Source organism: Cardiocondyla obscurior, linkage group LG10 (assembly GCF_019399895.1).
Source record: "Cardiocondyla obscurior isolate alpha-2009 linkage group LG10, Cobs3.1, whole genome shotgun sequence".
Classification (NCBI taxonomy): Eukaryota; Metazoa; Arthropoda; class Insecta; order Hymenoptera; family Formicidae; genus Cardiocondyla; species Cardiocondyla obscurior.
In genome coordinates, this window is record NC_091873.1 from 6,530,715 (window position 1) to 6,543,168 (window position 12,454).

General features: G+C 41.4%; 2 protein-coding genes across 6 annotated transcripts in view; one reads left to right on the top strand and one right to left on the bottom strand.

Moving 5' to 3' along the window:
• Window positions 1-82: 82 nt before the first annotated feature.
• Window positions 83-5,437, bottom strand: LOC139106315 (dyslexia-associated protein KIAA0319). The gene is made up of 15 exons (XM_070662971.1): window positions 5,061-5,437; window positions 4,458-4,872; window positions 4,183-4,352; window positions 3,608-3,991; window positions 3,310-3,535; window positions 2,825-3,198; window positions 2,614-2,725; window positions 2,380-2,528; window positions 2,114-2,304; window positions 1,880-1,979; window positions 1,490-1,810; window positions 1,246-1,347; window positions 925-1,110; window positions 666-818; window positions 83-591 (listed from the first exon to the last, which is right to left on the bottom strand). The coding sequence occupies exons 2-14, from the start codon at window positions 4,865-4,867 to the stop codon at window positions 667-669; spliced, it is 2,877 nt and encodes a 958-aa protein (XP_070519072.1). The 5' UTR covers window positions 4,868-4,872; window positions 5,061-5,437; the 3' UTR covers window positions 83-591; window position 666.
• Window positions 5,438-5,631: 194 nt separating this feature from the next.
• The window catches only part of Fdl (fused lobes), a 32,421-nt gene continuing 25,598 nt past the window's right edge, over window positions 5,632-12,454 (top strand). For 2 of the 5 annotated variants that reach the window (XM_070662987.1, XM_070662990.1), the window contains exon 1: window positions 6,042-6,310. The gene's annotated coding sequence lies outside the window, so the exon portion shown is untranslated. Of the gene's footprint in view, window positions 5,747-6,041; window positions 6,676-12,454 lie in introns of those variants that run through there. The other 3 variants (XM_070662989.1, XM_070662988.1, XM_070662991.1) reach the window with 3 other exon arrangements.

A 12,454-nucleotide genomic window follows, 5' to 3' on the forward strand; every position in this document is an offset into this window, starting at 1 on the left:
ATAATTAATAAATAAAAATGATTTACACTAAAACGTAAGAGATAATTATTTGTTACTAAATAAGCAATTTTATAAAAAGGAATTCGTGATAAAATACGTAATGGATAATTTATTTTATTTCGTATCCACGTAGTGTAAAAATAAGATTGACAATGTATATATATTAAAGAGTAAACGGTACATATAAACGACATATAGAATTGATAGAGTGCTTACTACATATTAATTTGAATCTGAATAATTTCTAAGGCCATAATAATACTTAGACAAGCTCTCAGATAGTTTAAAGACTATGTAACGCTGCGTTTTGCGTCAGCAGTCATTGACACAGTTAGGACCGCGCAATACAGAGTAACATTGATTAAAAATACTTAAAAGAAATTAAGTAACGCAATTAAGTAAAATATGAGGTTATTATCGTATTCCTAGAAACAAAATGTTCAAACTTTATCTATCTTTATAGAATATCGTTATTAACACCGATTCTGGAGGCGATCATTTTTATAATATACATAAGTCAACTTATATATTTGTGACTAGTATTTTATTTGGCCAAACTTACACAGCTGTGCGCTATTTATCATTGCATTTCTGAAATTTAATAATCTAGATAAAAACATTCTTGATTACGTATCGTATAATAAATTATAGATTTATTAAATTACCTCATGTCTTCACTCGAGAACCAACTTTGATAAATCCATTTCGAGATTTACCATTTCTTATATGACTGCCGCTTTTACTCTTACGATGCTCGAACAGAACGTCATCAGAATCGGTGTCGGATTCTGATAATACCATCTTGTTGTGAGTTGAAACTGTAACAAAATGATTATGATTACTTAATAATAAAATTAAGATAAATTCTAGTAATCTATTATATGCATCTGATTAAATTAAATAATAAATATAAAAAATACGCACATGCACTGCTGTCATCTTCTGGTTCTGGCTGCAGCAAAGAATAACGAGGTGGTTTCTTTTTAGGTCGTAGCAAACGTCTTCTACTAGCGCATATCCTTTGACACAAACAAACAAGACCCCAAATAAATCCAACCCAACATACAACTAACGATAGCAATGCTATTATCACATACAGAATACTCCAATCTGAAAGAAAAAGAAGGAATTAAAATATAATATTTAGTAAAAGTGTTGGGACAATGTATTAGAAGATTTAATGAAAAGAATACTTTATTTAATATATAATATTATTTATTTAATATATAATATAAAATAACGTACCGCAATTAGAGTCCCCATTGCCGAAATACTTTTGTATTAAATTCTGCATCCAAAATGCTTCGCATAAGCATTGTCTTGTTTCTTGATTGCATACACCATGGCCTAAAAAGAAATAATAACTCGATAATTTATAACTAGAGATTTTTATTTCGAATATTTTATCATATATTTTTAATTTTTTATATAATTTATATAAATTTCATCGTAAATGTTTTATATTATATTTAATCGCTCTCAATATTACCTGAACAATTATTTTGACATATAGCAGTATCTATATTGGCAACCGATAGCTGTAAGAGACCAGAATCTTGTAATAACTTCTCTCTCAGTCTTTTGACTACTTCCGGACCCGGCAATGTTGCTTTCCCTCCTTTTCTTTCCACGTAAAATACTAAGATGGCTTTTCCAGTGTGCGGTTCTGTTCTCAAATTTCGCACAACGATCGAAGCTTCATCTCGCAATAACATTTGTAGTTTTACCACCAACGAATCTTTTTTCGACACAGTTAACATGCTAGCTCCGATGTTTAGCGTCAATTCAACCAAATGCAACAATTGCGGATCTATAGAAAGAAAGAAATAATTTATTTTTTAACTTATTACATTATAAAATAACATTTAAAGATACTAACCGGGTTTTACAATTACTGATACAGTATCTTCGCCACTTAGACCTTGATCATCCGTTACTTTTAAGCGAAAAACGTAACGACCAGGAACTACATCTGTTAGCTAAAATTAAAAATTAAAAATAAATTAAAAAAAAACATATGCACGTTTATGTACGATATATATGACGTAAAAAATATTAAGCTATGAAACATTAAATATTATATAGGCAAATAAAATTTGTATTTTAATTTTACCATCAAGATTGGCGATTTATCTGTATCTTGAATTATAGTACCAATCGCAAGACTAGATTGATCTCTGGTCCACAGCCATTGTCCTATCCTTAGGTCATCGCTTGATTGTGATCCATTAATGATTAACGCGCTGATTGGTGCCGTCACAACTTGATCACCACCAGCGTTCGCTTTAGGAGGCGCGTTTTTGTCTAGAAAGTAAGTTTTTTTTTATAATATAAATTTTGTAATAGTGATACGCGAGGCGATTATAAAGTAATATTTACTTTGTGTGATTTTCACATTGACTGTATCTGAATCTGCATTCCCATTATCATCGACGACAGTCAATTTAAATACGTAATCACCTTTAGTTAATTTAGTAATATTAGTAATGGATTCATTAGCAGTGGTAAATTCAGCGTTATTAGGCCCGCTGAAAACGATAGATTAATAAATTTAAGATACGTGGCACGTATGTATGTACCATAAAATGCAATTTAATTCGATATGTATTGTACCTTACTTGCTCCCAATGATATAAAACAATTTTTATGTCATCCTTACTTCTTGTGCCATTTAGAACAGCGCGAGTTGTCGGTAATGCTATGCTTATATCATCACCAGCGTCGGCTGTAATAAAATTAATAAGCGAATAATCTCAAAGTAATGCATTGTTAATTATTAAATATTGTGTAGTGTATTAAAATCAATTTTATAAATTATATTTACCCTTTGGTGGTTTATTTGTTGGAGGTTTTACAAACACATGAACTTCCGCCGTAGAAGACTGCTCGGAATCATCCGTTACCTTAAGTACAAATGTGTACATTCCTTCCTCTAAATTTGATAATTGTAAGTAAGGTGTTCTTGTATTCTGCATATCTACAGCTTTATTCTGGTCAGATGGACTTTTGGTCCACTCCCAGCTAGCTATCCCTCGATCGTCGGTGCTTAAATTACCATTAAGCGTCAACGTATTTTGAGGTAGATAAATGATTACGTTTTGTCCCGCGTTTGCACTAGGAGGATAATCAGTTACTTCCAAAACAGTTATATTGGCACTCGTCGAGTTTGTAACGTGATTTGAATCTTCAACTGTTAATCTATTTAAAACAAAAAAAATATATAATTAATGTAAAAATTAGAGTTGTCTCTATATTAATATTATACAGTTGTATTCGTGCGCGCGTGTTATATAACTCGGAATAACTAACTTGAATGTGTAATTGCCGGCAATAAGATTATCTAATTGAAGTGTGGGTGTATCTAGAATGTTAGGTTGATATCCAATCGGGCCTTGTTGTAGTTCCCAATGGTAAGAGATGACGGAATCGTCATCCTTACTGTTTGAGCCATCCAAAACTGCACCTGTGTTCGGTAACTTCACAATTTGCGAAGCAGGTGTAATTATAGCAATCGGTGCTTGGTTTATACGTTTAGCTGAAATAAAAATTTAGATTAAAAAAAAAAATACTAATTTAAGATTCAAAGAAAATATTTTAAGGCGCTTACGAGGTAAAACGCTAACATTGGCATACGCTTCTCCATAAGCATTTGGACTGCTGACAGCTACTTTAAATGTATAAAGGCCTTCTGATAAATTACTTAATTTAACGGTAACACGATTCTGATCCGTCATTGTTCCAGTATGTCCTTCTGGTTGATTGAGCAGACTCCAAGCGTAGTTATAACGTTGATTACCCCGTTCAGCAGGGACGGTATATGCAGACAATGTGACTTCATTTTCTGGTAATCTCACTTCCTTAGAAACTGCCGAGACTAACAGTTGTTTCATTGTCGGCTTAATCGATGTGCTAATATCTTTCACAGTTGGAATTTTTGTTTCTTCCGTTACACCTAGCTCGGCATCTATTTCTTCCATCATTATACAAGTGCCTGCAATAAAAATTTAAATTATTAAAAAATAAAAATAATAAAAATAAATTTACTTGAGAATTAAATCTACTATTTTCTAAAATAAAAAATAAATTAAGTTTCTTACGCGTATAATAAAATTTTTAATTACATGTAAAATTTATATCGTTTTATTCTACTAAATTGCATAAATAAAATTTAATATGTTATACCAGCAATATTTCGCTTGAAGCCTGAAGAACATTGACAAGTTCCAGCATTACTCTCTTCACGTTTTATGCAAACCTCATTGTCCATGCAATCTGATTGATCTATACATGTGATTCCATTTACTTCATTAAACATTACTTGATCTTGCTCTGTGCCATCTGTACTTAATGTCCTAAATAATAAAAAATTATAAATTATTTTATTAATATTTAATGCTTTACATAGAAAAAATTAAGACATATAAATGTTTCTTTAATTTTAAATTGAATAAACCTACCCAACATTTTCCTCACTAAATTGATCCAAGAAGTCAGCCCATACTTTATTATTTTCTACAGGTCTCACAAGCACCATACTAGGTGGATTGTCATTTGCTAATTCAGGTCTATATAGTGGCAGACATTCCATAGAGTCCTCACATTCTACATGATAGCACGTACCATTGTGGGTGAATGCTACATTACACAAGGGTTTCTTGCAGCAGGCTACAACACAATCTTGCATGTTGTTCAAGTGAAGTTGCTGAGTGTAAGTCCCACCAGTCAAATTCCCACGGGGTAAGTAGCTTGTAAATATTTGCGGATACAACATTTCCGAGCATAGCCGACGCACGTTCCATCTTGCATAATCGCCAATGCAGCATTCGAATAATAATAAATATAATCCCAAACGATATATTCCGATCATATTTGCTGTCAAACAGAATTTAAAAAATTAAATACAGGCGTTTCTTTTAAACAATACGGTCTATATCTTAAATAGATAATACATAAAGATTATTAAGATACAGATAATGTTAATATAAAATTAATAGAAAATTAGATAAAAGTCGTAAAGTGCGCAAATACTTTACGATAAAATAGAGCACGTATATATGTACCTGATATGAATTGTTCTCGTTATACCGACGAAAATCGGCCGTTTGTTCGCGCGAAGGGCCAAAAGCAGGGAGATCGCCGCCGGGTTATTTTACAATGACACATGTGTCATCACCTGCGTCTTCTCGTCGCCGCAAATCCCTTGGAATCCGTCGACGAACGTTCGCCCGGCAGGCCTCGCGTTAAAGTAGCCCGGAGACTTCAACAGCTTATCATATATTAGCGACATGTTATCAAACGGCGTAGACCATACGGGTAATTATCATATTTCCTGTCGCGCCGCACAGGAATAGCGATCGCGCATAATACCGATAAAAGAAACACGTCCGAAGTGTACGAAGACAGGAACTCAGGAATTGCCCATTATCGCGGCATTGTTTCTGCCTTTTCTGCGACTCGCCCGCCGCGAAAGTCCGGGCGTGGAACTTTGAAGTTGTCGCGAAGCTGTCGGTCGATATTTATCGACGCGGGTCGAGTACGCGTCTAATCGACGCCACTTGCCGCGAAGTGACGCCACCGGTACACCTTCGGCGGCAAGGCGAGAAGAAGGCAGTGATTCGTTACAGCGCGGCGCGTTCGCTGCAATCTATCCGTCTGCGTGTGGTTCTCATCGAGAGACAAAGGAGCAAGAAGATGAGGGACGAGACATCCGGGACGACGTCCGGGAGGGTACGGAGGAGGATCGCTGGTGAGTGTAAAAATAATCGCGCGCAAGAAAAATCCTCCCCCGAGCGGCGAGCGCTGGGGACGCAAGAATCTCGCATTCTCGCGGGGGTTTTTCCGGCGTCGCTACGCTTCGAAATTACTGCCTTGACCAGCGATCGTCGCTTTATTCTTCTATGGGCTCACGATTCTGCTCAAGTAAAGCTTGTTTTTTGCTTTAAACTTGCAGAGCGTCGGCGGTAGTTCGTTTCGTCGAGGCGCGCGCGCGCGCGCTCTTCTCTTCGTCCCGTTCGCCGCCCCCGCCCGCCGCCAGCGCCTCCACCCCACTCTCGATCGCCTCTCTCTCCCGACTCCGGAGACCCGACATGGCCAAGAACTGTACCGTTAGCTCACGCGTCTCTCCTACTATCCATTGATGCCTCCGCCGTCGCGTAACCCGTGCGTGCTCCCCTATACGTGCATCCCGCATCGCGCGCGTGCAAGGACGCGCGTCCTCGCCTCTCAGCTGCGTGCCGCAAGTGCCGGGGACGGGAGGACGCGACGACGCGCCGTGCGAACCGGCCGCAGAGCCGTCACGCCGGAAGGTTAGGTGAGTGGATCGTTTTTTTTATTTTTTACATATTTTTTTTCGTATACGGCCAACCGATGTTCGCGCTTGGCCCCTTTCGATTCGCCTTGGCGTCGGGCCGGTCCAGCTTCTCCGTTCTCTCTCTCCGTCTATCTGTCTCTCTCTCTCTTTCTCTCTCCCTCCTGAAGACTGCCCACGGTCCGATCCGGAGAAAACGCCGCGCCGCGCCTCGCCTTTGTCCCCGCGTTCGCGGCAGGTGTCGTGTTTACCGCGCTTCAGCAGTGTCTTACCGACGCCGCGCCGTGATCGAAGCCGGCTTCCCCGGGACCTTCCCGGATCACTCGAGCGCGTTTCCGCGAGCCTGGCTAACCCGGCGGATCACCTCGGTGAGTAATTAAATCGCCCTTGCGAGAACGGAAGCGCGTTCCCCGTCTGTCGGCCGTTTGTTATTTTCGTCAGCTGTTCAGCGTCGCGCGTCGACGAGACCAGTCACCCCGCCGTTCCTTTCACCCGGGGCATATTTTCGTCCTGCCGCCGATTCCCCTAAAGATTTTTTTTTTTCTCCTTTCCCCTTGCTTTCTCTCCGCGATTTCTTTCTGTCCGCGGCGAACGGTATCTGGCGAGGCGCGATATCGTGGAATAACGCCAACGCGATAACTCGCCGAGTTTTCGAACTTAGGCCGATCGCTCCTCTCGACGGCGCGTCCTTGACGCTCCCGACGCTTATCTCGCCGGGCGAGCGGGTTTCACGCGATCTCGGCGATATACCGGGGATCTCCCTCGTGACTCGTGCCGAGTATCCGCTCGCGGAAATTCTCCCAGGACGACTCCCTTCGGTCTCTTCCCCGCGGAATCGTCACGCATCGCTTCGCGACGGAACGCGTGTGCGTTCCCTCGTAGATCGATCCATCTCGAGATGGTGCGGAGAAGCTGGGAATAATTGGCGGGCAATTCGCGAAGCGTGTCCAGAATCTGATTGGATTCTTTCTTCCTCCCGTGTAACGCCGGCCTCCTTTTTTTTTCTTTTTTTTTTTCCTTTTTTTTTCCTCCTTTTTTTTCCTTCAGTTCTTCTCGCGAAGGTCAGCGCGGCGCGATGTTACATCCGTAAATAAAAAGGTTACAACTTAAGTCTTTCGCGTGAATTACGAAATTTCGATTGAACGAAGAGAACGCGCGGCTTAATGCAGCAAAACCATTCTCGAATCGCCGGCGACGCGGCGCCTTTTGAATACGTAGATTTCTAATAATTCATTATCTCCTCGGGCGCGTTATCTCGCCTTTTGATAAAAGCGATCGTATGTAACACGATTGTACGTAGGCGATAATATATTCCGAATCTGAATCGAGTTTCATAACTGCTTGCGATCGCGAATTAAAGGCCCGATGTAATATTCTAAGACTATTATACGCGCGATTATTCCACGTTTCCCAAAATTTCCGACGGCGATCGTCGATTCGAAATGCGAGAAGGCGATTATTATTAAGTCGCGCAAAGGCCGGCCCGACCGCGACGACAGTTCGCGATGCGAGCCAAGGGAGTGCTTAATCTCTATGTAAATAAGAACGGCCGTGATGCAACGACCTGTCAACTTTCCGTGTTCTCCTATTACGGCAATTAATCCCTAACTGCGTGACTTATTTATCACCGTGGAACGTTATCGACGTTTTCAAAGGCACTCGCCGCGCGGACTTTTTCCCTCGTCGAGAAATATATATTTTTTTTTTTAATCCAGACTTAACTCGAGCTACGTTTTTAATTCATACACGCGCGAACTTAATGAAATACGAGAAAATTAAAAGTCGAATGTGATCAGCTAATGTGTTACGTTTTTACATAATTTAAATAAAAAAAAAAAAAAGAAAAGTATATATTGCTAGCACGCTGTAGAAAAAAAGAAAAAAAAAGGAAAGAAAACGCGGGGCTTGTTTAATCGCGAAATTTCATATTCATTAATATTCATTAATTTTATTGAGGCACTTTCGTAATTTCATTGCGGAACCGTTGCCGCCGGACCGGCGCGATAACCGTATTATCGTGAAATAAAAGTGAGTTATGTACGGGAATAATTGGCATGAAATCTGCGACACCGGCACGCCGAACGTGATTAATTGCCAGTACTTCGGATTGATCTATCGATTCCTCTGATTTCGCTCTTATCACCGCGGTAATAGACGCCGGCGCCTGCGTTTCACGGTTAATTATTAACGGAAATTCGCCGTCGTAGCCCGCTGATTTTCCTAGTAAATTAAACGCACGCGCGCGCATTACAATGGCACGGCGATGTTACTTGAATCGACGGTCGTTGTCAACGATAACGGCGGCATAAATTTATTTTCGTTCAACACGCGCTCAGGTAGTTACGCAACCGTACACTTTTTACCGGCGTGTTTACGCGTCGGGCTTGAATCCGTCGTGCTCGTATCGCCTCTCGATCGAGTTTTTTTTTTCAAGGGCTTCGATTACGGCTCGCGGGTGAATCACGGCATCAACGAAGCTGCGGCGGTCATTAATCGATCGCGTAATGAGCCGCCTTCGCCGCCTCAAGCTCGTTTATTTACAGACGTTTTAAGAACGTTCTCACGGGACGATTTTTGCGCGGCTCGCGAACGTGCGCCTTCGATAAGATGATAAGATAATTTACGTGTAAACATGGAACAGGCGCCGTCTTCGCGGACTCGGTGCCGTGATGTAAAAAAAGACCCCGAGCCGTTGGGAACGTGCTAATTAGATGTGTCATTAACAATACAATCGGCCGCGAGTACGAGGAAAATACTCTGCGTCACTACTCGGCATGCACGGCTCATTTCGATCGGCGTTTCTCGGTGCGGCGGAAATTATGTTTCGCTCCTTTCCGTACGTTTTTTTATTTTTTTTTTTCCCAGTATTTGATCCGCGCAAACAATTATTAAAATAATCAACTTTGTTTACGACCCGCGTTAAAACTCGAGCGCGTCGATGATTATTCGCGATACCCAGCGCGACTCGGAATAAAAAAATACCTATAATAATAATAATTATTATTATTATTTATTATACATATGTAATATGCACGCCGGGGTCAAGCCGGAAAAGCGCAGCGCCGTTAAATCGGCTTATGCGATACGCTCGCTGCGAAAATACGCTTTTCCGCCGGTTGAAATACGAAACTCGACGAAATGTTCTGCGCCGGCAGTTGTACCTCGTGGCTCGTTATGCCGGCGTATATGACGCGCGTACGTAATTTATAATTGCTGCGTGCAACGACGTTACCCGTAGGAAGCCATCTTCGCCCGAAAATATATATCCTATTAAACAAACCGTGTCGGATCGCGGCGGAAGACTCTCAAGCGATCCCCCGTGCGTTAGCAAACTCGCAAATATGCTTACTACGTTTGTATAACACAAGCGGGTTAATCCGCGATCGTTTGGACGTCTAGCAGTCAACGGATGTCATCGAGATTGCACAGTGATTGCATTCGCGATCGCGAATTTCTGTCTCAGACTTTCGGGAGCTTCTTTCCACTTTCTCCCGCGATATAATTTTTATTTGCGACCAGCCTTCGCGTTGGAATTCTTTCGCGATAATTTACGATTAATTATTACGCGTCGTATTGTTTTATATTTTAATTTTTCGACATTCGCCCTTTCGACTTCCGTTTATTAAAATCATATTCGCGCGTACAAATTTGTTTCGCGCTCGATCGGGAATTAGTAGTCCGAGACGTATGCGTTTTTATTCCCATCGTTGTTATTCATATATTTCAAAGAGCTCGGCGTTATTCCAATTATACTTTGTTCGTTTTAATTACGTCTCCGGTACAATTTAATATCATACGCGACGCGGACGGATTAATCTTCGGAGTGACGCGATTAAAGCCCACGGATATTTATTCCCCGCGCGCGCGATCGCTCGGAACTATTACTTTAACGAGATGCAAATCGTATCGTGTCGATCGTTGATAATCAAAATTATTCCCAAGGATGTCGCTTTGTCGAACTCAATTCGCGTCGAATTTATTTCACGCCTGTCGCCGACGCACTTCTACGTTTCCTTGAAATTTCCAGACGTCACTCGTCGCATCTCGCAGCCTCGCGTAACGAGACGCGATTTTAATATCGTCGACGTTAATCTTTACTTCGCGGTGGCCGTCGATTCTGCCGATTCCTCTCGCGTTTTCGCAGCTCCGCCGGTCGATAAATACGTTAAATTTATGCACGCGTAAGTAGCCGCGTACGTGCGGCGCGGAACGAATCGCGTTATACGCCGAACCCGCGATCGCCGAACGTTCGTTGAATAATGCAATGCCGTACGTACACACCTATCGCGCGGCACTGATACACTTATTGTAATGATCGATCGCGACTTAATGAAGAGAACCGACGCCGGAAGATCCGCCAACGCGTTTCACAAAGCCCAAAGGGGAGAAACGAGGGCGAGGGGCGCGACGTAATTATCTTCGCCGAGAAATAATCTGGCCGCAAAACGGTGCGCGTTTATTCTATTTCTCTCTCGCAACATTCCACCGCCCGACGTTAATCTCGCATCAGATTTCGAAAGAGCCAAAACTCGCCGACGCGCCGAGAAGACGAAAGGGGGGGAAAAAAAAAACCAATTTTTTTACTTCCCAATAATTAAACGCTAAAATTTTGAGGCCCTCCGCTCTCCGAGATCGCTTCGGGAAACTTGACAACGGGCTTTACGAGCTTCGCATTAATATGCATCGCTTAGGGAAACTTTTAATCCAGTTTGCACATAGTCGCCTAATTTCTAATCCAGTTATTCAATTATCCGGAGGGGGGAGGGGACTTTTGTGGAAGCCCGTCGTCCGCTTCTTCCCCCTCTTTTAGGTTCTTAAAATACATTTTCGAGTTAGCGCAAAATAATGTTATCTCATCACATTACCCGTCTATCGTTCTTTCGGCTACATAATAGCGTTATGCAATGCAAAAGAGGATTATATTCACAATGCACGCGCGGGCTTATCTGCTCGCGATGCCGTATACGCTGTCGTATGACTAACTAAATTGATAACGGGCCGAGTGGCACAGTTCTGCGTTACTACCGCTGGGAAATGTAAACACGTGAGTTATTCTGTGCAAATCTAATCTAATTACGGCACATCCGGACGGCGAAGCGGGCGGGCGCGCGCTCGCGAGCGCGCGCGCCACGGCGGCGTACGTACGTGTCGTAGGTATCGTTAGCAATTTGAAATTTCCATGCAAACTCGTTACGGGGTACCTCGCATTCCGCCGCGGGGGCGATCCCGCAATCAGACCGCGAGCGGAAATTATTTTCTGTTTGGGCTCAGTCCGCGGGCGGGGGCCGCGTGACGCGGGTTGCTAATTACGCGTGTGATTCCTAATCCGTGACGCAATATCGATGCCGCGGATCGGATATTGCTAACAGCGTGCGGCACGTTTTGCGGAAACTGCCACGGTAAAGAGATCGTGCAACGTGCACTTTTTTTATATTTTTTTTTTCTTTTTTTTTTTTCTTTTTTACATTCGTGTCATGGTGCGTGACTTTATGTCGCCATTCTTTCGTCCTTGATTTTCGAAGATGCCAGATTAGCACTTTGCCGTCTGTGCACGTTGTATTCTACCTGATTATATCATATTTCTTTTAGAAACCGCGATTGTGATTCATACTTTTTAGCCGTCAGTTGAAAAATAAAGTCTCAAAGTTAATTATTATAAGAATATTTCGCTCTTAAATTGATTCGATAAATTAATTCTTTTTTTTCTTTTTTAACTGTCTTATTTTTCTCGTTTATAAATAATCGCGAATTATATTTGTACGAATCAAACATAAAAGAATAGACTCGCCTCTCTACTTTCTTTAGCCTTATTGCAAAATATTAAATTATTTTGCTAGAGAATAATATTAATTGAACATTAAGAATATGCTATTTTATTACGCGATTTATTCCGCAATTTTTTATTATTTCGCGTTTGTCGCTTCTAAAATCCTTTTTTTTTTTTAACGCGCACGTTTAATGGCATGTGCGCACAGTAACGTGCACGTAACTACGTTATCAGATGTATCGTCATTGATGCTTCGTAGTCATCGTTAAATTAAAGTTTACAACTCTTCGTCGCGGCTGTATATCGTGGTGTCTTATCAACGGATATGCATACGTGCAATATTTTATTTTGTCGTGATCTCATCGTGTTTATAAATCGCG